Consider the following 24,540-nt stretch of genomic DNA (forward strand, 5'->3'; position numbering starts at 1 on the left):
TCTGTTGACCAGGCTGGCCTTGAACTCACAGGTCTGCCTGCATTACCATGCCCAGCGCATTTTGCTTTTGAGACAGGGTGTTGCTATGTGGCCTAGGCTAGTCTTGAAGTCAAGCTCAGGCTAACAGGCATACTGCACCACACCCAGCCATGACATGTTTCTTAACAATAACCTACTTGTTGGTGAGACGGCACCATGTGTATATAAAGGAACTTTCGGTCAAGGCTGACAACCCCAAGTTCCATCCCCAGGTTCCACACAGTGAAAACAGACTTCCAAAGGTGTCTGACTCACACGTTCTAACATTATTTTAGACTCATGTGTCTGAGTGTTCTGCCTGCACATTTTTGTGTGCAATACCTGCAGAGGCCAGAGAGGGCATCAACGCCCCAAAACTGGAGTTACAGGCAGGTTGTTGCATCACTACGTGAGTGCTGAGAATCAAACCCAAGTGCTCTGAACTCTCCAAACCCATAAGTGTAAATTTTTTTTTTAAAAGCAAGACTCATCCTGAAGCGCCCCATCCCACCCCCGGCCCCTAGACCATTCTGAGCAACCTAATGTGCTGTGGGTGGCCGACATGCCTCCAATGTGCTCCCCCATCCACCACTCCACAGGAGCCCAGACCCTTCTGCCGCCTGCAGCGCCTGTGCCAAATGCAAGCACGCCAGCCACACCAGAAACCACAGAAGCCCTCCTAACCCCCACCATGGGCCAGGGGCTCTGGTCTCACAAGTTAGCACTGCCTTTTCCCTACACATCTTCAACATCCAGTTTTCTAGAAACCTGTAGTGCCATCTATACAACGGTAGAATCTTCCAGAACAGAGGCCAGCAAACTGTTAGTCAAAGGCTAGATGGTACTGTTCTCCGCTCTCAGAACTGTGGAGTTTGTCTGACCTACTGGATGGTGCTGACTGCAGCAGGACCAGCATGTATGAGGGAATAGCTGTCTATATAAAACTTTATTTGCACAACCGAGCTGTGGCCCTGGACATCAGAGTGCCCTTATGCCCATTGTCTCATCAGCCTCAACTCGTTTTCATGACAGCACCAAAAGCAGTTTGAAAACAAGCAAACACAAATATTCAAATATATCTGCAGAAAAAAAAAATTTATTCTGAGATCTAAAATCTGAACAAAAAGTATTGAACTTTAGAAAATATCCACATGGACACATGGAATTTCATTTTCTTCCCCAATATGTTAACAATCTAAAAAAAAAACACCACAAAACGTGACCCTTAAAACAGTGCTGCCCAGTCTGCCTGCGGTTATGTGTTCAGTTTCCAGGTTCTACTGAGGTACGGCCTGCTCACTTTGGTAAGGTTACAAGGAACAAAAGAAAACAAAAACCAACCAACGAAAACAAAACACACAGTCACAGTCTTCCTCAGTACAGGCTGTAACTACAAGAGAAATTCATCGAGGAAACCATTCATCCTGTTTAAAAAAAAATACAATACAGAAACCCTCATAATTCTCATTGCTGAGTTAAAAACAAGGTGAAAACTGGTCACTGCACCTCAAACCTCCACGACACCTAGACAGTAAGCACCCCAGTGGCCAGGCTCCCGAGGCGGGCATCCGACAGTTCAGGGCCGAGGACAGTGGAAGGGGCAATGAGCCAAAGGCACGTGGTCAGTTTCGCTCCAGCTGATGCCCTGGCCTGAGGCCATAGTCGAGTCCCACTGAGGTAGTGTCAGCTACGCCCCAGAGGCACCCGTGAGGATGGCGAGGCCAGGGTTGAGGCTGGCCCAGGCCCCGCCTCCAGGTCTCCTGCGAAGGCCTGAAGGACAGCTGCTGGGGCCAACCCCAGAACAAAGCACCCTGCCAGCTGCCAGGAAAATATATGCCTGATCTCTTCAAAGATGGTTGCAGGACTGTTCTAGGCAGCTGGTTTCGGGATGAGAACTCCTGACATGACATTGAGGTCTGGTACGGGGCTGAACAGTTTCTAAATCCTTCTTCAAAAAAGAAAAAGGCAGGTTTCTTTTTTCCCTTCTCTTGGAGAATTGCAGGCTTTGTATTAAAAAAAAAAAGAGAGAGAGAGAGAGAAAAGAAAAGAAGAAAAAAAAGAAATGGAAAACAAGATGTCCAACTGGTAGCCAGAACACGGGATTCTTGCAGATGCCTGGTTAACTGGCGACCGAGGCAGACGGGTCGCCAGGGGCAGACATGGAAGGACAACACCTTCAAGCTAAGCCCACTACGAACTCAGAGCAGGGCCAAGAGGCCTCCGCCTGGTTCTCAACATCACCGGCCGCTGCCATAGCCAGGGAAGAGCTGGTTGAGAATGGTCTGCAAAGGCTGATTCACCCGGGTTGGGGAACTGCGGTCCAGGTCACAGCGACAGGCTGGGCAGCTGAACACCTCGGCCCGGAAGGACCTGTCCAGGCAGTCCTGCACGAGACATGAGCAGGGTGAAGAGGACAGCTGGGAGCAGCCACGCAGACACTCAGAGCTCCCTCCTGACTCTCAGGCACCCACTCAGGACTCAGCTCCTTCCTCTAGTCCCTGGTGATGTCCTAGATGGGGTGAGTGTATGGGAGCCTGGGGTCTCTATAAAGGATAAGGCTGAGGAACAGTCATGACACCCCAAGAGTGCAGGCAGTGGGTTCAGGCCATCTTCCCAAGCCTCCCACCGCCTCCTCACCTTGCAGACATTGTGCTGACACACAGTGGTGACGGGCCGGAACACCAGCTCCTGGCAGCAGATACACTGGAAAGCCTCCTTCACCTTGCTCAGGAAGACCTGATACTGCAGAGGGGGTGTGGGAGGGAGGGCAACTTCCATCATCCTCACCCAGGCACAAGTCAGAAACCAACCCCGCCCCCCATCTGAGCCTGACAAAGACTGAAGACGCTGCAGTATGAGGCAGGAGAAGCCATCTGACAGCACAGGGTGGTGGCCCTGTGCAGACGACCTGATCAGAGCCTCAGCGGATTTCAGCCCTGGAGGTACAACAAGTTCTGGACTGACTGACTGGGACTCACGGTCCATAAGGAGTAGAAGCTTCATCCTGCTGGACCCTGAATGAGCCAGAGAAGCTGGCCTCAGCACGACAGCAGCCATCCTGGCAAGGCCCCACATTGTCCCAGCCTTGCTGATGGCAGCGAAGCCCTCATCAACACACACTCCCACTCCTGGGACACACTGAAGCCAAGCACAGCAGGGGCTGAGGGACAGCTCACACCCAGGTCTCAGTGGCACAAGAGCCCACGGAACCCCAACAGATGGACAGCCACTGGAGAAGGCAGTCTACCCACAGAGGAAAATCACTCAAGCAGAAAAGAAAGGTGTTCTGACACCCACTGTGTCCAACATAGATGGGCCTCAGTGACGTGAGCAGTCACAAAAAGGCAAAGCCGTCGGGTCCCACTCCCAGAAGGTCCCTGAAGTCAGCAGAGTCACAGAGGAGAGGAATGGTGGGTGCCAGAAGCCAATTAACGCTAAAAGGTGACAGAGCTTTAGTGTGGGGACATGGAGAGTTCCAGGGACAGCTGCACACCCACAGGGATGGGCTATGTGAGGCCACCCTGGCGTGCTGCAGCAGGCCAGAACACAGACCCTGACCCAGCTTGCCCTCAGAGGGATGGGGCCCTGCGGCTCACCGGCCCATCCTGAAGGGAACTCAGCACGTCGTCCCACAGCTTGGCGTTGCTCTTGTCCTCCTTGATGAGGGTGGCCTGCTGCACCGGGAGTGTGTAAGGCTCCAGTTTGCTCTTCTTGGATACACGCGTGTTAGTGGCCGGGCCTGGGGGGAGGGGGGTGAACAGAACAAGACCTGTGAGGAGTACAGCAGTGCTAATGAAAACATTAGGCATATGGGATGGACAGGAAGTCATCAGGACACATAGGAAGTCGGGACGGACGGACGGGCACCCACCTGTGGTCTTCCGCTTGCAGGAGCCTGTCTTGGAGGATGTGGGCTTTTGTTCCAAGGCCTTGGGTGGGCGCTTCTTACTCTTCTCCTTGTTAGCCAAGGCCTCCAAGTAGCCTTCGGGGTACTGAAGGGTGAGGGATGGTGGGAAAGAGTCAGGACTCAGCCCACCCTGCAGAGGCAGAGTGCCATCACTCGGCGAGCTCTTGGGCACCGGAAGGTATTGCTGGATAAGCATGAGGGCCAGGTGTGGCAATGGAGGGATCCTAGCATTCGGGAGTCAGGAAGGGAGAGTCCTGTAACCAGCCTGGGTTATGTGAGGGAGATCCCTACGGAAAACTAAAGCCAGGGGTGATGGCACTCATGTCATCCGCACTAGAGGTCAAGAGTGTCAGGAGTTCAAAGGTCGTAGCAACTTCAAAGCTAGCCTGGGCTACATGAAGCCAGGTGTGGTTCCTGAGCATCCAGGAGACTGAGGCAGATCTTATGAGATACAGGCCAGCTGGGTTACAGAATGAGATCTTCAAAAACCAGAAAGAAAAACTAAATTTATCAGCCCTACCCCTGACCCTGCCCAGCCTCTTACCCCGCATGTGCACATAGGCAGGCAGGCAGGCAGGCAGGCAGGCTTCTGCACACCCTGCTATACACACTCAATGCAGCCCCCACACCTGGGGACAGGCGCCATCATGTCCCATGGGTACTAAGATTCCTTGAATAGTTAGTTAGTTCCCAACACGATGGAAACATGACTAGAGCCCCAGGGGGAGCGTCCACCATGTGGCTTATGAAATGTTCTAGCTGCAAAGAGGTACGGTGGCTGCTAGGGACTTGATATCCTTACCTGCCCACCCCCACTGCCTGTTTTCTATCAGTTCTGGTAGCTTCCTCTGCTAATGTTGGAGGGGTCATAGGTCAGAGTTCAGAGGGGGCAGAAGCAACATCAGCGACAGGTGTGGCTGGCCAGATGTGTCACCTGTGTGCCCACACCTACCCGTAACCTCAAGGTTTGGATTTTTCAGTGTATGGTGTGTGCAGTGCCTGCAGAGGGGACCAGCCCCGGGCCTGAGTTACACATGCCGTGAGCCACCACGTGGGTGCTGGGAGTCAAACTGCTTCTCCGCAAGGACAGCCAGCGCTATTAACTACTGAGCCAACTCTCCCGCCCCATATTTGAGTTTCTTCATGTAGGCCACGCTGGCCTTAATCCTGCAAGGTTTATGTGGTGCTGGAGACAGAATGCAGACTTGGCACAGGAGAACGCTCTACCCACTGAGCTGCTGGCCTAGACCTATTTTCATCTTGTTGAGAGAGTCTTGCTACGGCCAGGCTGACCTCAGCCTTCTGAGGACCTGGACCACTGTTCCTGATTCTGGCAGTTGGTTTGGAGGAGACAAGGACCCTGGGAAGCCTGGGACCTGAAAACAGAACAGGTGTCTCCACTCCCAGTTCCCACCATGATGGGCAACAAGCTCCAAAGAAGACAGCCTCAGAGGGGGAGACTAGAGCCCTTGACCTCCAGGCCACACACCTGCATAGTGAGCCCCAGCTGCCGAATGCGGTCCTTGCCCTCCTTGGTCCAGGGTTCAGGCTCCGTGTCATCCCGTCGCAGGAGGTAGCGCCACACAAGGAAGCCAGATTTACCCTTCTCTGGCCAGTACTTCACCACCTGTGGAGAGGACGGCATGGCTGGTGCAGTGTGGCTCAGGAATTTCGGGGCACGGGCGTGAGGACAGGTGCCCACAGCTTACCTTGTAGATGCCGTCGTATCGGTTGCCCTCTGCAGGTGCGTACTTGCTGTATTTCCCACCCTTCATGTTGCGGACCACACGCACTGGCTTCCCCTTGCGCCAGTCCTTGGCCTCCGATCCGCTCTCACTGATTTCAGCATCACAGTTTAGCGCCAGAGCCCTTTGGGGAGACAGGACACACATGAGGGAAGTTCTAACATGTCCTCCCAGAGAGGCACACCCTAGCATCCATAGATACGTGGACCTCATCACCAACAGGACACCAGGACAAGATCACTGGCATAGGCCAGAAGCTGCCAGAGGCTATTGTCTGATCTAAGTGTCCCCAAAAGGACCTGCAGAGGTTTCTCAGTGGTTAGAGAACTAGCTGGTGTCACAGAGGACCCGGTTCAATTCGTAGCACCTACACGGTGGTGTAACTCCAGACCCAGGGGATCCAATGCCCTCTCCTGGCCTCTGTGGACACTGCACCCAAGTAATGTAGACTTGCAGGCAACATACTCACTTATACACATGAAACAATTCTTTAAATGTCCCCCAGAAGTCCCTGTGTTGATGTCTGGTTCCCCAGGGTAGAGCTACAGGGAATGGAGTTTTTAAGGGGCGGGGCCCTTAAAGACTCCAGTGTCTTCTTCATTCTCACGCCTGGCCCATGTGCCACACACCTCCGCCATGTGTTGCCCCCTAGTGGGAGACCTCAAGACTACAGCCCAACCAAAGACAACCCAGGTGTGCAGCCAGGGGAAATCCTACCTCAGGACTTGTTACAGTAACAAAAACTATCCTGTCTATAAACTAGGGATTTATTACTGCAACAGAATCCTTCCCTATAGGCTCACAGTTTTCAGGATTTGTTACAATAACAAACCTTTCCCCTCTCAACAAGCTGAAAGATCTGAGGCACCCTGGCTGCAGCAGAACAGAATACAGAGGACGCTGACCAGCACGCCACCTCCAGACTGAGATAGAAATGATACCCCTGGTTGGACTGTAAACAGGACAGAGCGCCATCATGAGGTAAACAGAAGAGCCTGTGTCCCCATCACCTGCTGCCATGTGGGGCCAGCACCCCTGGCAGAGGCCAAGCTCCCACACACCTGTTGGTGTTGGTAAGCTTCTGGTCAGAGGACTGTCCTGCAGTGCGCTTGTTGCCGGAGAGGTCTCGGCCGCCACTCCCAGTGTACGTGAAGAAATTGCCATTGTCCTGCAATAGGGAGAAGGGCTACATGAGCCCTCGGATAGGGGCGAGCCTTGCCCAGCTCAATGAGGACCAGAGGTGCAGACCCAGAGGAGGCAGTGAGGTTGTAGCAAGAGGGAAGAGTGAGGGCCACCGTGTGGCAGTGACAGAGAGACCAAGCACAGCTCTTTGAAATGCCACTGGGTCCTGTTCCAACATGGAGGGACCTTGAAGGCACAATGATCAGTGACATGAGCAGACACAGGAACAGACAGCACAGGCCCAATGCCCTGGGACCCTGGAGTTGTCAGACCCAGACAGGAGGGAGGACAGTGCAGGCCAGGGAAAGGGTGAGAGGACAGAGACTCAACAGGGGGAAGATGCAAAGTTCTAGCGGCGGATGGTAGAGACAGGGCACCTGACGAGGCCTCATACTGCTGAACTTGCCGAGAAGGGAGGGTCGGACCGCCCCCGGCACCCATGGGTGCAGAATGTTCAACCCACCCTGTAATTTCCCACCTTCCCTTCTAATTAAGCGGCCATCACACCCCACACGGCAGCCCTGACTGAGAAGCAGCCTGGCTCCTGCCGCCCTCACCACACTCAGCTGTGGCATCCTCAGAGCTTATTTTTCTCTCCTTATAAAATCGGAAGACTTATTTTGTGCTTACAGGTAACACTTCATGACATCTCTCCAACAGAAATGAACCACGAGTGTTGCTGTTCCTGCTGTCTGGGGACACTGTGAAGTCCGACAAGAGGGACTAGAACATGTTGACAGCATGGCCTGGCAACTCTGGCCAGCACTGAGGGCGGGCCCAGTGCAGAGACCGGACAGAATGATACAGAACTGCCACCGGCCACTCAGAGCTGGGCGTGACCCCTGCTGACCAATCATGGTGGATGGCATGTGAGAGCCAGAGTGAGAGGCAGCTGAGGCGGGAGAGGGAGGGAGCCAAGCAATGGTGAGGGAGGAGCAGTGCTCACCACATCATCCTCGTAGCCGCCAGCCAGCACCAAAGAGTAGGCACCTTGACTGCTCCGGCCATGGATGCCTGCCACATGCGGCCGGTGCACACCGGACTCACTGACCTGTAAACACCGCCAAAAGCCGCATTCAGTGTCCTGGGAACCCCAGGATGACCGTCCCTGACAAGAGCACACTGGCCCAATGGCTGAGTCCAGCTACCATAACAGAGCTGGCCGTGACATGGGGAAAGGGTCATGCCCCAACCTGGCACCCTCTCCCAAGCAGGCATCCTCAGGAACCCCACTCAGCAGATTTCCTGCCCCCAACCATATTTAGACACAAACTCAACAGAGAAGTTATTTGGAACCCAGTGGGATCAGCAGATACCTGGACTCTGAAGCGCCACATAGTGCCCACAGGGACGCCGGGGATGGGCCCAAAGTGGTTAGCGGGCACAATGGTACATTCTTTGGTGCGGCCCACACACGCCATGCCCTGCCACGTAGAAAGGGCTGTGTGAGCACCAGGAGTGGGGAACAGGTACAGGAACGAGACAGGGTGTGTGTGTGCCTCACCTTGCCCCAGTCTCGCCGGGAGGACGAGGTGGCCGATGCCATCTTCGCCTTCTTCTTGCTCTGCTTCAGCTTCTCACCGGCTTGCACCACCTCGCTGGAGTCAGTCCGGCAGCTGGGGCAGTACCTGGGACAACAAGAATGTCACCTGCATATGGCCTGATGCCTAAGTGCCAGACAGATGATGTCCTTTCCCCAGACACCACACAGGCCAGAGACAGGGGACACACAGTCCACATAGTAGTTCAGAACCAAGGTCAAATCATAAACTTGGGTTCCCTGGCAGGTGTAGACACGCTCCATTATCCATGGGCACACAGTTAAACTCTAGGCTGAACCATCCCTACAGAATCCCTACAAATGTTCTACAGGACATGGGTTTCCTCAGCCTTCCACTAAGAGCTCTCTGCCTGCAGAAGGCCAGTGAAATCACTGGGTAGAGGCTTGCCACCAAGTCTCAGGACTTAAGTTCAATTCCCCCGGACCTACATGGTGGAGAGAACTGACTCCCAGAGTTGTTTCCTGATCTCCACACACACGTAAACAAAAGTAACACAAAAAAATTATTTTAAGAACCCCACAGAGCCAGGCATGGTGGCGCACACCTTTAATCCCAGCACTCGGGAGGCAGAAGCAGGCAGATCTCTGAGTTCAAGGCCAGCCTGGGCTACAGAGTAAGTTCCAGGACAGGCACCAAAACTACACAGAGAAACCCTGTCTCGAGAAACCGAAAAAGAAAAGAACCCCACAGAAAACCATGGTGGCGCACACCTTTCCCAGGGAAGCAGAGGCAGGCAGATCTCTGAGTTCCAGGTCTACACCCAAGTTCCAGGACAGCCAGGGCTACAACAGAGACCTTGTCTTGAAAAAGAAAAAAAGAACCACACAGAGCTAAAGCCCCAGCCCCTACCACTTGAATTTATAAGTAAAAACTTCACAGCCAGGCAGACTCGCTCAAGCCTGTACTCCCAGCAAGTCAGAATGAAGAGAGCAGAGGCCACTCCAGGTCAAAGCCGGCCCAGGCGAAGACTGAGACCCACACACATAAAACTCAACAGAGCTGGAGGGATGGGTGCAGTGGTCTCAAGCACTGGTGGCTCCCGCAGAGCACTGGCGTTCCATGCCCAGCACCAGCATCACTGGGCTCACAGTCATCCAGCTCCTGCAGGATGTGACATCTCTGGCTTCTGTGGCACCCTGCCCACATGCACACACAACACAAATATAATTTAACTAACAGTAAATTAAAAAAACAAACAAACAAAGACTGGGTGATGGTGGTGCACACCTTTAGTCCCAGCACTTGCGAGGCAGAGGCAGGTGGATCTCTGTGAGTTTGAGGCCAGTCTGGTCTACAGAGTGAGATCCAGGACAGCTAAGGCTATATACAGTGAGACCCTGTCTCAAGAAAATAAAAACAAAACAACAACAACAAAAAAAAAAGACCCCAAGCAAATCCCAATGCTGAGTAATGGAGAAGAAACTGGCATGTGATAGCACCCTCCTCTCTGTTAGAGCCTCCGGTTTCCCATCTGCACAGGGTCGGGCAGCCAAAGGCCCTTCTGCACACCACTATCAGGAACATAAGCTCCCCAAGTGCCCAGCCACCGAGTGGGGCAGGGCACACAGTGGCAAACCTGAGGGGCACGAGCCAGCCTCCCGGACACCACTGCAGCTTCCTCTCGCTGAGCCTGCGGCCAAGCTGGCAGCCAGCGGGTCCCAGCCATCTCCCTGTCACTGCCCCCCCAGCACTGGGCTCCCAGGGCCATGAAACAGCCACACTCAGCTTTTGATTCAAGTTCTGGGTTTGAACTCAGGACAGCAGAACTGTGAAGCAAGGCTGAAAGCCACTTCGTAGCCTGTCTTGAGTTCCCTTCCAGGCGTGCCAGGTGACCCCGGAGGTCCGCCACTCACCATTCAGGCTCAGGGGGGACGCAGGTGAGCTGTGGCTGCAGACAATACAGGTGGAAGGCCATGTCACACTCGTCACACAGAACCTGCTTCTCAGGAGCCTCCCGCCCGCCGCACACGTGGCAGGCACACTTGCGACACGGTTTGTTCTCATCATCCTTGCAGTACTGACAGGATGGGCCGCTCTTCCCTGTTTTCCGGAGGGCAGGAGGGGCTGCAGCGGGCCACCATGCCACCTGGGTCTGCCACCCCCACCCAGGTGCGCTCGGGGCCCGACCAGCACTCACACTGCAAGGGGCCCCCGATCAAGGGGCTCCTTTCATTAGGGGGCTCAATCTTGAAGACTTCATCCACAAACATGATCCGGCAGTCATTGAGCTGAGAATCGTTTCTGCAGAACATTCCAAAACATTAGAACAACGTGGGGCTGGGTGAAGCAGGAGGCTGGCTTGACCCCAGGTGGGTTCTTCCCCATTGGTTTGTGCATGTGTGTATTCTGTAACATGGGCATTCCTGTGTCTCATAACAGTCAGCACCCTCTTTGGCGGTCTATCCTGGACTTCTGGCTGCACATGTCAGGCTAGCTGGCCCTGGACATCCAGGGATTCCCATGTCCCTATGGCACTGCTAGCAATACAAACAGGTCCTGATGCCTCATGTCCTCATGTTTACACAGCACTGAGCCAAGAGTTTAAAGAGACCTCGGGCAAGACAGTGAGATCTGGTGCCCCCTAAATGAGGCAAATGCCCTTGGCCCCTTGGAAGTCCCCATGCACCCACAAGGCTAAGTCAGGCTGGCAGGCTTCCTAGAAGCAACTCAGTCCCACACCTTCCCAGTGTAGGAAAACATGGACAAACACACAGAAGCCTCTAGAAAGCCAAGTCTGAGGGCCACGGAGCCAGACAAGGCCAGGGATGGCCCAGTGTGAGGATAAGGGAGGATATCAGGGTCCCTGTCCAGGCAGGCCACTCACACGAGCATGATGTTGCCATACAGCTCACGCGCGGTCCTGGTTTGACGCTTCCTACATATCTCAACGTCATACCAGAAGCCACGTTTCCTGGGGTAGTCCACATTGTAGTTGACCATTACCACCTGGCCGACCTCCAGGTCCTCCCACGGGATCACAGTTCGGGCACGAGCACGGATATCCTTGGCTTTGATGACTTCCACTCCGCTCTCTGGGTAGCTGCAAGCAAAGGCCCAACCTCAGATCCCCCAGGCCACTACATGGTGTCCCTTCACAGGCCCAGAGATGTGGTAGCATGGGGAATCATATTCTGGGTGACCCTAGCCATCTATGCCGGTGGGCCAGGTATGTGGGACATGTGGACAGACGTGATCTCCCAAAGTGGCTCGTCCCCATCCCAGCAACCCGGGAGATGGCAGTCTGGAAGTAAGGCTTTTGCAGCGCGGTGGGCCTGATGGAGTAGGGACAGCTCTAGGTTCTCAGACAGAAGTGACAGACAGAAGGAAGCATGTGGCACAGGTAACAGCAGACACCATGGTGAGGTGCCCATGTGCTCAGGAATGCCAAGTCAGGGCAGCTTGGGACAGCTGGTCTGGGGACCAGACTTTTGGGAAACCACGGGAAGGGAAAGTAAATGTTTCTCCACATCCACGTATAGAGCGGCCTCCATGTGTGGAGGCCTATAGAATAAGATACTAGACTGCACTTGAGGTGAGCGCTCTAGGCAGCTTTGAGCTACACCATGTCAGATTCACTCCCTTTCAGGTCCGTCACAGAACTCAGTTCAGCAAGCATCTTCACAAAGGACTTCCACCCTAAATGACTAGCTTTTTCAATGAAGCTTTCTCAACAGCAAGCACTGTAACATGGAAATCACACGATGTCAGTTTATACTACTGGGACCTGCACCATCCACGGCCCTGAGGGAACCACCCAGGCCATGTACGGAAATGACAGCACCCCTTCCTCTAGTCAGGGGCTGACACCAGAAACCCAGCATAACCAGGAGAAGGAAACAGTTCAGCAAAGGCCTGCGGGCGGGCGGGCGGGGGCCTCCTCCACCCACGGGATGCTGGCCTGCCAAGGAAGCACTGTGGCCTCCCCAGGCCCAAGGACACAGAGGAACATGGCTTAACTACCTGCCTGAGGCCCCATCCCACCGTGTCACCATGTGGAACCTGGACCCGAGATGCTCTGCTGCCCCAGGGACTGAAACCTGAGACCCTGAGATGGCTGGGACCAAGGACCATCTCAAGAGATCCTCATGTCCTCACAGACTGAACAAAACTGATCAAGGCAGGGCAGCTCACATCTGGGCTCCTAGGGAAAGAGGGCCCTTCCTCTAGTCTCAAATGGAAACAGGGTGCCGAGGATGGGCCAAGAGTAGCCTTCTGTGGCTTCTCCACCCTTGTCCCTGGCAGCAGTCACTTGGGGAGTGCAGGGCAGGGGCTCTGGACAGCGCTAGAGACAGGACCAAGCTCACAATGGCACTCACTCATCATATTTGATGTGATACATAATGTCCTCATCTGGGGTCGTGCTGGCACTGGAGCTGCAAGGCTCCTCCTGGGATGGGGCTTTCTTCTGTACCTGGACCACCTGGGCCTCAAACCACGCACCCAAGGTGTTGTCACGCACGTCCACGTACTCATTAACCTACAGGAAGGAACGAGGGTCAGGGGACCCGGCAGCAGGGCGGGACCAGGGTCAAGGATTTGGGTTGTGAGACAGAGATCACAGGGCCACACATGCCAGGCAAGTGTGTCTGCACCCAGCTATGCCTACAGGCCTCACTCCGTAGCCTAGGTTAGCCTCACACAATCAAGCGTGCTGCTTCAGCCTCCAGAGTGGAGATGGCAGGTGTGAGCCACCATGCTCCACACGGGAGGAAACCTCAGCACTGTGGACAGTGGATGGGACCGGATTGTTCTGAAGGGGGCTCAGGTCAATACCACCCTCTGCAGGAGACTTTGCTCTGACGGTTGTGATTATCTCCAGAGGTTTGCTGACAGCAAATAAGCAAGGACCACATGTGTTCCTAGGGCTCCAGGTGCTGAGCCACATCCCACGCCTCCACACTCCAGACCAGGATCCTGGGTAAGAAGTCATGCCTCCAGGAACCACAGATAAGAGCAGGTGGATTCACAGCGCTGTGGTCATAGGGCAGAAGGTGATGGGGCTGTTCAGCCTCAACCACACAGGCTGGGATTCCCAGGGAGGCTCAGCCTCCGGTTTGTCAAATGCACAGACATTTCAATCTTGGCAAAACTCCCTGGAGAGAGTTCAGAATGGCAGGTACTGGCTATATTGGCTCTGGGTCACCAAGGAGTCCCAGACACCTTGTGTGGCTCTCATTGTGGTGAGGGGCAGGGAGGCCCAGGCACTGTCAGGGTGGGCAGAATCTGAGTTGGGGGCAAATCCAGAAAGCCAGTGTCATACCTCCACACAGCCACAGGGAACCTCACCTTATACAGGCCCAGTTCCGTGTCCTCCCACACAGTCTTGTCGTCCCCTTCAGCAGCCCCTTCACCATGCGTGGACGACTTGTCTGACTCGCTCTGACCCACACCATAGCCAGAGTCAGAGTCAGAGAGCTCCGAATCCCGTTCCTTAGTACTGGGAGGGAGTGCCAGACTCTGGCGCACCAGCAGCTGGATCGTGTCATTGAGACGCACATCATAATCGAAGAGTGTGTGGCCATCCTCCATCTGTGGAGAAACCCAAAGCAGACTGTCTCCCACGAAGGCCTGCATGGGGCAGGGCAGATGGAGAATACACGGCCAGGCAAAGCCCTGTCCCATGCCTAGGCTCTCCCAGCTACTCCCGGGCAGGCAAACACAGAGCACTGTCAGCACCCACAGAAGGCCATGAGCATAAGCGACACAACCCTCCATGCCGTGGATGTCCAGGGGTCTCCCTTCCAGGAAGACTTGCTGAATTAATACTAAGTGGGGTTTAGGGGTTCAGGTGGGGTCTCACATAGCCCAAGCTCATCTCAAATGCCTGGTCCTCCTTCCTCCACCTCCCAAAGGCTGGGAAGGCAGGCAGAAGGGCCATTAAGCCAATGTATGTGTTGCTGGGTGGTGTTTCCAGGAGAGGAGCTCCTGGCATTGAGGTGCGTGCAATGGCCAGCACATTGCAGGGCCCAGGAGGCCCCACAGGGACAGACTGAAGCCTATGCCCCATGGTGTCCAGAGGCAACCAGGGAGAACCCACAACACAGTCCCCAGAATCCTTTAAGGCTTTCCTCCAATCTCCCCAAGGCTGCTCCTGAGCAGCAGGTGGCCAAGAGCTGGGGGCCCAAGGAGTCATCTGTGGCCCCATAGTAGTCCCTTCATGTCATATCTCATCATGGGCTCCTTCCCCACTACAGGCTAACGGCACCTCCTTTGTGACAGCCACATCCACTAGTAGGGGCTCTTGGGTTGCAGTGAATTAGAGCCTCCAGATCCCTGGAGACTAACGGGGAGGGGGACATGTGAGAGAAAGGCTTGCAGGCCCCTGTGGCCTACTACAGTAACCCACAATAGGCCTGGGACCACTAGTGTGGAGAAGGACCCCAAGTGCACTAACTCTGTATTCGAGAGGGGGACACACTAGGAATAGGTCTGTCTTCTCTTCAGGACTCTATGCATTCGCGAACCAGCTCTGTGGGAGTCCTTGGGAATAAGACTGCGGGAACAGACTTGGCGGCGGGAGGCGGGAACAGACAACGGGAAGACCCGGCCGGCGGGAACAGGCCAGGGGGATCAGACTCGGCCGGCAGGACACAGGGCAGCGGCGGAAACAGACCCGGCCCTCGGGAACAGACCCGGCCCGCGGGAACAGACCAGGCCTTTCCCAGCCTGCGGGAACAGACTCGGCCGGCGGGAACAGGGATCAGACTCGATGGGAAAGGGACTCTCTTCAGAAGTAGCACGCTGGAAATGGACTCTGCAAGAATTGGAGTCTATAGGAATAGAGAGCTTGGGGGACAATGTGGTCAGCAGTCCATGACTGCTCTGAACACTTATATTGCAGCCAGGACTACACTCCACCATACCTGTCACCCAACACATAAGGACTTTGCACCACAGGCCAGACTTGGGGATCCCGAGATGGAAGGGGGTCTGGGAAAAAGACACTCACCGTGCCCACAGTGTACAAAGCCCTTCCACAGATGGCCAAGCACTGCTATGTGCCATCCACACAGTAGAACACTACTCAGCCATGAAAAGGAGCACTGCTAAGTGAGGCCACCTGACATCCATGTACATACAATGTCACACACAGACACACGCACATGCCCAAAAAGTTTTCAAATACAAAGCAAAATGCGGTAGTTGCTGGGCCCAGGGATCAGCACTGGGACGGCCAGGAGGCAGGGCCAGCAGGGTGGGTAACCAGACCACATCAGCCACCCCACCAGCTCTGGTGTCTAGGAGTCCATCAGGCTGCCCCACCATGGTCACAGTCCCCATTCAACATGCAGGACAGGATAGGGCTGGGACCGGCTTGGAGCAGACTCACCCTGCAGTTCTCACTACAACTAACTCACAAGGCCGGTTGGGCAGCTTCTGGCTGCTGCTTCTGGAACTATCTGGAAGAGCCCCATGGAAGGCAGGTAGAAGCCTGCACTGGCATGTGACTAGGGCTAGGGGAGGGGGTGCCCCCCACCCATATCCCACTTGCAAAGCGGCTGGCTAGGAAACTCAAGCAGCAGGTAAGCCCAGGTTCCGGTCACCTTGGGGCCAGAATTTTTACAGACACTGTAAGAGCTTAAAGGTCCAGCTCCCACTTAATGAACTCAACAATAACCGAGTCCAGCACTTAGTCACACATACCTCCTGCTAATTTCTAAGACTGAAAATTAAACCCAGGGTAGGGCTAAGTGCACAGCTGTGTGCCCAAGGCCCTGGGCTCCATCCTCAGCACTATTATAAACCAGGTGCTAACACGTGCTGTCATCCCATCTCAAGAGAAAACAAGTACTTCGGGTTATCCTTGGCTACGCTGTGGATTTGACTACAGCCTGGGCTACATGGGACCCTTCAAAGTAAATAAGGGCTAGTGAGACAGTTCAGCAGGTGAGCACTTGCCCTGTGAGTCTGACCCCAGAGCCCTCGAAGAGGCGCGACTCCCAGTGCTGTCCTGACCTCCACCCCCACACACAAGGCGCATACGTGCACAATAATCTAAAAAACATCAACAACACCGTTTCCAGACAAGGCAGCTGAGACCCTGCCTCAGCCTCCTGAATAACTGGGGTAACTGCAGCTGTGGCCCATCTATTTCCCCAACATGTCTGGTGGCTTTTGTCCACACTATTGGAAGGTCTGCTGTGCCTCCAGCGAAGGGGGTAAGGCGTTGCCCTACTTGATTGTCACATGATCCTAGGTGGCGCCTTACAAATCACTCTTGCAAGGCAATGGCTCTGGGGCCACCGCCATGCTGAATCACCACAGCCTGAGGCAGGCCTTGGCCCGGCCACTCTGTTCCCCACACTTTTTTTTTTTTTGAGGGGACAAGGTTTCAGGTAGCCCAGACTGACCCTGGACTCCACAGGTAGAGAAGACTGGCCCAGTGCTGGCATGGCAGGGTTACAGGGTCCTGGGGACTCCAGGTTTGTGATGCCAGGCCAGTGTGGGACCAACAATCTCAGCATGGCTGACATCAATCACTCATGAGACCAGCTGATGTGAGGGGAGAGAAGCATCCCAAGGGACTCCTGGGTGATGTCTGGAGACTGTCTCAACAGTGGGGAGTCCTGGGTGATGTCTGGAGACTGTCTCAACAGTGGGGAGCCCTGGCAATGGGGACCCTGGGTGATGTCTGGAGACTGTCTCAACAGTGGAGAGCCCTGGCAATGGGGACCCTGGGTGATGTCTGGAGACTGTCTCAACAGTGGGGAGCCCTGGCAATGGGGACCCTGGGTGATGTCTGGAGACTGTCTCAACAGTGGAGAGCCCTGGCAATGGAGACACCGTATGCCCTGTGGGGACCCTTGGTTGATTTCTGGTGCCTCCATCACCAAGCCAGGACCCGCTGAACCCATCACCACATGCAGTGACAACTGGTCAGCCATGTGTGTTATTTGGGACATGAAAGTCAGCTGTCCCTGAACAGACAGGCAAGGGACTTGGTGACATTAAAGCCTGCATGTACTGGGCACATTGAAGGTTATTTCCACAGGTGGTTTTTTAAGATAACAAAAACGGGTCAACCAGACACATCTCACTTTGCCCTGGCAGGGACGATGGCCAGAGTCCCCTCCCACATACCTGCCATCGTGCTCAGAGACAAGGGGCGAGCACACACCAACTCCCTGACACCAGCCTGCTCCTTTTAGCTTTGAAGTATCAATGGACCCAGGCAGCTGGGCCACAAGAAACAAGGAAAAAGCCAGCGCACCATGAACATTCTAGAACCTTCTGTAAGAACGGCCTGTCTGCATGGTTTCTGTTGCTGTCTGTCAACCACCAGGGAAGCAGCCTTTCTCCAGCCCTCTGCTTGTCCCACCTCCCAGCCTTGCTCCCTCCCCATGGCCTGCTGTGTCCCCAGGAGCTGCTGCAGCTGGGGAAGTTGCGTCAGGAAACCGGAAGCCACCGCCTGCTCCCTGACAAAGCTGCCGCATGAAGGGAGCTGGGAAAAGGAGAGTCAGGCAGTCACGTGGGCTGCAGTTGGGCACCTTCGGGAGGCAGAGGCAGGTGGATCGAGTTGAAGGCCAGCCTGGGCTATGTGAAACCCTGTCTCTCAATAAAAGCCTAACACTGCTCAGCAAGAACCTGGACAAGCATTTCCACCAGAAATGGCCCCAGGAGTGAGTGAGCCCAGTGACTTGACAGAAGGCAGAGGAGCCAGTGGGAAGCCGAGGGGACCGTATTGAATCTCTGCAGTGGGTAAGGCCAATAAAGTCTCTGCTGTGCCAACCCGATGTAAATTTGACCAGCTACAGCTCACAGGAGAGACACCGCTGAACTGGCAGGCTGGGTACGGAATGAAATGAGTCGTCATGGCAGGCAATCAGACACAGTGCCCGCACCCCACCCGGCTGCACCCAGAACACCCCACGACTGGGAAAGGGGCGAGGGGATCACAGCCACACTGCCATCACCTGGGCATAGCTAGTTAAAGAAATGAACCATCGGACCCGGACACCAGAGGGCAGCAATGCCCTGCCCAACCACGAGAGTGGGTATAGGCCATGAAGCAGGGACTTCAGGTCTACTTACACCTTTCCCGCTAGTGCAGTGCACCCAGCTCCAAACGGACCCTTGCAAGCACGGACCCCACACCAGAGATCCCAGGCCACCACATGCTCTCTCAGCACCTCAAGACATCAATGAAAAAGAAGGCCCAGCCAGGTGCCAATGATAAAAAGTCCCAAGCGTGGGCAGCTGGGCTGCAAAGATGGCCATTTTAAAGGCCACGGAGAGCTGGAGAGACGGGATAGAGAGGTGCAACAAGGTAGCTACCCCCCCATAAGGGCCACTAGCCCCATTTTCCCCATACACCTAAGCGAATAAATTTCTAATTCGTGAGTAACGTGGATCCTCAGGGGGTTTGATGTCTCCTGGGAGCAAGCTGTGGGCGATCAGGGTGAATTTCAAAAGGAAAACCTGGTCCCTCTTTACTGCCACCACGTGAAGACGGTTGGAAAAACTAATCCGCAACCCCCTTGAGCCCTCTGTTGGCCACTCCAAACTTTCTCCTTACAAAAAATGATTTAGAAGACTTTAAAGGATAATTAAAAAGGTAGCAAGCTTTGCAGCGCAGAGGCCAGCCACAGCGGTGCAGAGGCCTGCCTTTGTTCACCCTCCCCCCAGCATCTGAAGTCACCGACAAGGGGGGGGAGTAAGTGGGGAGGGGGGGGTTACTATCGCTTGGTGGCTTGGAGAGGCAGGGTGCCTGAAACAAAGCTTAGTGGGCGGACAGAAAGCTGCAGTGGTTGGTTAGCTTACCTGTTTGCCCCTGTAAAAGAGTCTCTGCAGCTGGGGTTCCACGTGAAACAGCTCCGAAATCTTTTTCCTCAGCTCCTGCACTTTGGTCAACCTGGACAGAGAGTCCACAGTGTGGGTCTCCTTCCCATCCATGGTTCGGACCTGGATCCACATGGTGCCAAGATGCTGGAGGGACAGAGAGAAAGAGAAAGGGAAACTCGGGTCACTGTGGCCGGCCAGCAGGTGGGGAAGTGGGGGACCCTCACCCCGGTAGCTTTCTTTACATCTGATTGAGCAAGAAGCAGCTCCCAGGATCAACCTCCTGGCGTCCTGGCCCCTGTACTCGGCCAGACCGCACCTTAGAGAACCAGGTGGCATAAATCACGCGCCTAATGTTTTAATGACCAGTGAGTGAGTGGGGACACTTGAGCGTGGACCAAAGACATCCTGGGCGATCCACGACAATCCACCACGTCTTCAAAGAGGAGGAAAAAAAAGCAATATCCATGGCGAGAGAAAGGGACTGGTCAGACTGAGTGGTCGCAGCTGCTCATTCATTCATTCGTTCACCCATTCATTCATCCCACACAGTCCAAGTCCCAGCAACGAGAACTCGCCAACTCCGAAGCGGACCGGAACTTCTTAAGTCCCAGGAGGGAGAACTAGGTCACACAGAAGGCAGGACCCCCCCACACACACACACCTCACTCGGGACGCCCCCCGGAGTTCCGGGCCAGTGCCCCCTGCGCGCGTGCGTGGAGCAGCCCCCCCCCCCCGGCCGTGGCCATGGTAACCGGCAGTCCGAGCCCGGACACCACCGCGCGCGCGCTCGTGGCCAGAAACTCACCTGGGCCCCACGCACGACTAGCTTCCCTAACCTTCCCCCGAGACACTGACCCTGGCCTCCTGGGATGGCGCTTTAAACACGCTTTAAAGACCCCGAGGCCCGGAGCCCACGCCCACACCCTCCGCCGCCGCCAGGGTCGGACCCCCAGAGCCGCGCCGTTTAAGTTCCGCCCTTCCCGGAGAACCCGCTGCTGATTGGCTCCGCCCGGGTGGCACGCCCCGCCCTCCTCGCACGCGATTGGCCGAGACGTACTTGGAGAAGCCAAGGCGCGCGAAACCAGACTCGGGCGCGACAATTGAATCGCGAGGAGCGTCCGCGCGCAGGCGCGGAGCCGCGTGTACCCCCCCCAAACACACCAGACCCCACGCGCTTCCCGCGGACTTAGCGGCACTCAGGAGGGTCAAAACCTAGGTTCATCGTAGAGGACGCCACTCAGGTTGCCCCTCAACGGACGGAGAAGCACGCATGCGCGGTGGCTCTCTGCAATGCCCGGAGCCACGCGCGGGAAAGTTTTGCCAAGTTTTGGGGTGTAACCGTGTATGTGCCCGGGGCCTGAGAAGGGGACCCAGCGTGGAGGATACAAATCGGATCCCCCTTACACGCGATGCGGAAGCACGCGTGGGCAATGGTTCTCTGCAAATCTCATCCCACGCGCAGGAAAGTTTGCAAAATTCCCCCCTCCTCCAACCCAGGGCGTCAACGTTGTGCGGCTAGCCAGGAAAGGGGTTTAGCGTGGAAGACTGGGAAGACCTCGGATCCCCTGAAGCAAGCCCCGCGGCCACCCGTGGGAAGTATTCTTTACGGTTTTGCGCCGTGCCTGGCCGTGCCACTGTGTGAGCACAGCCTGCTCTTCCACTCACCTCTCCCGCGGCAGCGATCCGCACTGTCCTCTCGCCTGGAGTGCCTGGCTCCTGGTTAGGGCTCTGGGGCTGGGTGACCGAGGAGGGGGCCGCGTGAGTGGCAGAGGACCTGAGCGAGCTCGGCAGCGCGCGATCCTTCCAGCTGCTAGGGGTTTTCTTTTTCCCGCGAAAACTCAGGGCGTTTTTAGAAGTGTGCAGACTGCTGCGAGACTCTGCCACTCTAATGGGTGGAGGGGGGCGGGCTCTTGATTCCTGATTGGCTCGCGCTGTGGCGGGAAGCGAGAAACAGAGTGGGGGCGTCCCCACGATTAGGGATCTACCCCACCCCCAGCTCCGCCCAGCGGGCCACGGACCTACCCTACCAGCAGTGCCCAGTTTACCAAGGCCCAGGTCCTCCAGCATGCAAACCATATAAGAATCCCGGGAGGGATAACCCCCCCCCCCTCAGAGAGACCCCTGACCTCAGTACATGCCCATTCCCCTTCTGCTGGACACACTTTGACCTCTTAAATCTATGACCCGAATCTCTGACCATATACCCCAGGGGAACTTGAGGGGTGCCTCTCCTCCAGACATCCTGCACCCCATATCCTGAGCACCCCCAGACGCACTGAGCGCATTGAATAACATCAGGGCGCTGCTAGTGCCTCCCCCATGCTACCCACCCGCAGGGCTTCTTTTCCCGCCTGATTTTTTTTTCCCGCCTTCTGCAAGCTGTCCAGGCGGGCAGCGCCTCCCTGCCCCCTCCGCCCCTGTCTGCTCCATTCTGACCATTCTTGGCGGGCACGGGCACTTGGCTCTGGGCATCTGCAGTAACTGATGACCAGAGAGACCAGAGCTGCAGGGCCCAACTGCATGGGAGGCACACCCTCCCCTCCAGCATTTGGGGTCTCTAGTAAAGCAAATTCTGGTTAAGGAACCAAGCAAGAAAAAATTCATGTCTAGAGGACAATTCCAGGTACAACCACAAGCCATGAGGTCGGAAGTGACCAGCGGCCACTTGGGGGCTGGGACAGAGGCACTTCCGGCTGGGGACCGCCGAGGACACAGGGAGTGGAGAAGGCTTGGGGGGGGGGGCGCAGAGGAGGCCCTTGGGCTGGGACAAACAACAGGTAAGACCTCAGAGGCCACGGGAAGGACTTTGGCCTCTGACTTTTCTACCTTGGAGGTCCTTAAGCAGAAAACTTCCAATTTTTGTTTAACTGTTTTTGTTTTTAGAAACAGGGTCCCACATAGCCCAGGCTAGCCCCAACTTGCTCTGTGGCCAAAGATGATTTTAACTCAAGCCTCCACCTTCCTAGTTCTGGGCTAACAGTGGTACACTACCACACCTGGCCCATTTTGGGGGGCTCTTACAAGGTTGTCCCTCCAAAAATGTTTCAAGTATCTCCCTGTGACCTCCAATGGTATCCAGGCCCTCATCTCCAAGATCTGGGAGAAAAGGGCCTTCCACAGTGAGGTAGGTTCTACAAGTGTGGCAAAGGATTTCCCAGACTGAATAGCCTGGTGGCACACGCCTGGTACCCCAGCACTTGGAAAGTAGAGGCAGAAGGACCGGGAGTTCAGAGTCATCTTCAGTTACATGGCAAATTCCAGGCCAGCATGGACTACATGAGACCTTGTCTCAAAAATGCAAACAATAAAATAACATTTTAACATTAAAAATCCGGGCATACAAAGTAGCTTCAGCAGGCGGGGGGTGACTGCTGCCAAGACTGAGGAGATGAGTTCAATCACTAAACACAAACAGTGGGAGAAAACTGACTTCCATGAGTGTGTGCCCACATGTATGTGCCCACACACTTACAAATAAAAAAAAAATTTTTAATTTTCATTAAAAAAAAACAGGGAGACATGATGTCACTGTCTACAAAAGCAATCAGACAAGGCAAGGCAAGACAGACCACAGACAATGAACAGTCCCACAGAGCATCAGGACTTCAGTGTCTAGAAACTCACTACAAGCCCCAGGCTGACCCCAAACCTGGCCATCCTCCTGCCTCACAAGTGCTGGGATTAAAAGCATAAGCCCCCAAGCCTTCTGGTTTATTTTATTCCAAACTTCACACAAAGTTGCCCAAGGTAGCCTTGAACTGTTTTGAGCTTCCTGCCCTAGGCTCCTACGTTGATGTGGGGACAGGCCTGGAGTCCCAGGCCCAGACTGGAGGGTCTTGGTTTTCTATGATGTCCTAGGAAGCAAGGGTCAGGACTGGGGTGTGATGGTCCCAGAGATGACGAAGGATCAGGAATTCAAAGTCATCCTTGGATACCAAAAGAGCTCAAGGCCAGCCTGGGCTAGCAAGAGAAACTGTCTCCCTTCCCGGAACTCTGGGTGTAGTGATATCACAGAGGTCACCACAGCTGAGTAGCCCAGGGGGACCTGGGTGGTACTCGGGGGAGGGGAAGGATGTGTCTCCCCTCGCCCAACCTCCCATGACTGTGGTGAAGTCCATCGAGGTAGTGCTGCCCCAAGATGCAGTCTACCTGGCCGGTTCGAACATAGATGGGCAGGTGGTCCTCATCCTCAACAGTACCCTGGTGGACCCTGTTGTGAAGGTGGAGCTCGTGGGTAGGGGCTACGTTGAGTGGAACGAAGAAATCGGACAGAACCGCGATTATAGCAGAGATGTTATTTGCAATAATAAGGCAGATTACGTCCATAAAACAAAGACATTCCCAATAAAAGGTAAGAATGCAGCCAGCAGCCTGGGGCTGGGAGGCAAACACATCTGCTAGTCAATCAACAATCCTTAGGAGTATCATGACAAGGGTTAGAGACAGGCAGAGGGGAGTCATGTTAAATAATGACCAGTGTGAAGATACGAAGACTCAGGAATCACACAGGACACAGACATCCCAAATGAACTCCTGGGAGGTATTATATTCAGTGCCACAAATGGCTGTGAGAGGCCCTCGAAGATACCATTCTTGTTAGAATTCATGAACATCTCCCTCTGGTGCTGAGACTCCAGGAGATCCAGGAAGAGGTCCTGAAGGTCACATGGGAGGAGGGGAGGGCAGAGAACTCAGGACAAAGATTGTCAACCCTGCCATCCCAGCTCTGACATATGTAAGCATTATAGTTCAGATGGGAAGGTATCCTGGCAGTCGGGAGCCAAGAAATACCACAAAGTCACACTGCACAACAAACCTCACACAAGAGATTTACTGGGAGGGGAAAAAATCCAGGAAGGTGGCTGCCTCTGCTCAGGTGAGAAATAGCAGGGAACCGAACAGAAGGCAGGCTTTATATAGAGTTTCTTGGGGTGGGGGACGGAGCTTTTCAGGACGGGGATTGGTTGGATTTCAAGTCCAGAGCTTGGGCTTTTTACTCTGTAGGGCAGGAGCTGGGTCCAGCCATTAGGGCACTTAGAGGGTTCTGTGGGTGGCACCTGGCCATTGGAAGACCTCAGGAGAGGGGCTTACATCATCACTGGGAACTCTGTTTCCTTCCCAAACCGTGTTATTGGGTTGTTGCGGGTGTTCACAGGGTTTCTAAGTTTGGGATTTAGTTTAGTTTTGTCCTTTTTTTTTTTGAGACAGGATCTCATTATGTAGCCCTGACTGTGCTGGAACTTGCTCTGTAGACCATGCTGGCCTCAAACTTACAGAGATCCTCAAACTTTCAGCAATCCTCCTGCTTGCCTCCCAAGCGCTGGGGTTGAAGTGTACGCTATCG

The 24,540-nt window shown here is 54.8% G+C and overlaps 2 protein-coding genes across 4 annotated transcripts in view; one reads left to right on the forward strand and one right to left on the reverse strand.

Annotated features, from left to right (window-relative positions):
* Nucleotides 1-1,182: 1,182 nt before the first annotated feature.
* Nucleotides 1,183-21,104, reverse strand: Uhrf1 (ubiquitin like with PHD and ring finger domains 1). 3 transcript variants are annotated; one of them, XM_059251852.1, is made up of 17 exons: nucleotides 20,862-21,104; nucleotides 19,176-19,340; nucleotides 13,701-13,943; nucleotides 12,731-12,891; nucleotides 11,239-11,454; nucleotides 10,552-10,655; nucleotides 10,268-10,454; nucleotides 8,357-8,480; nucleotides 8,169-8,276; nucleotides 7,799-7,903; nucleotides 6,732-6,838; nucleotides 5,635-5,794; nucleotides 5,415-5,552; nucleotides 3,890-4,010; nucleotides 3,615-3,757; nucleotides 2,656-2,760; nucleotides 1,183-2,402 (listed from the first exon to the last, which is right to left on the reverse strand). In XM_059251852.1, exons 2-17 carry the CDS (start codon nucleotides 19,326-19,328, stop codon nucleotides 2,256-2,258), a joined length of 2,322 nt encoding a protein of 773 aa, XP_059107835.1. In that variant the 5' UTR covers nucleotides 19,329-19,340; nucleotides 20,862-21,104; the 3' UTR covers nucleotides 1,183-2,255. The 3 variants fall into 3 exon arrangements, with proteins under 3 accessions (XP_059107835.1, XP_059107834.1, XP_059107833.1); XM_059251851.1 differs by having other exon boundaries at nucleotides 10,268-10,478; XM_059251850.1 differs by lacking the exon at nucleotides 20,862-21,104 and adding an exon at nucleotides 20,002-20,174 and having other exon boundaries at nucleotides 10,268-10,478.
* Nucleotides 21,105-23,211: 2,107 nt separating this feature from the next.
* Arrdc5 (arrestin domain containing 5) overlaps nucleotides 23,212-24,540 on the forward strand; it is a 6,804-nt gene continuing 5,475 nt past the window's right edge. The window contains exon 1 of the mRNA XM_059251814.1: nucleotides 23,212-23,547. Coding sequence (XP_059107797.1) covers nucleotides 23,295-23,547 — 253 coding nt within the window. The 5' untranslated portion in view covers nucleotides 23,212-23,294. The remainder of the gene's footprint in view (nucleotides 23,548-24,540) is intronic.

The sequence above is a fragment of the Peromyscus eremicus genome, unplaced genomic scaffold (genome assembly GCF_949786415.1).
Source record: "Peromyscus eremicus unplaced genomic scaffold, PerEre_H2_v1 PerEre#2#chr22_unloc_1, whole genome shotgun sequence".
NCBI lineage: Eukaryota > Metazoa > Chordata > Mammalia > Rodentia > Cricetidae > Peromyscus > Peromyscus eremicus.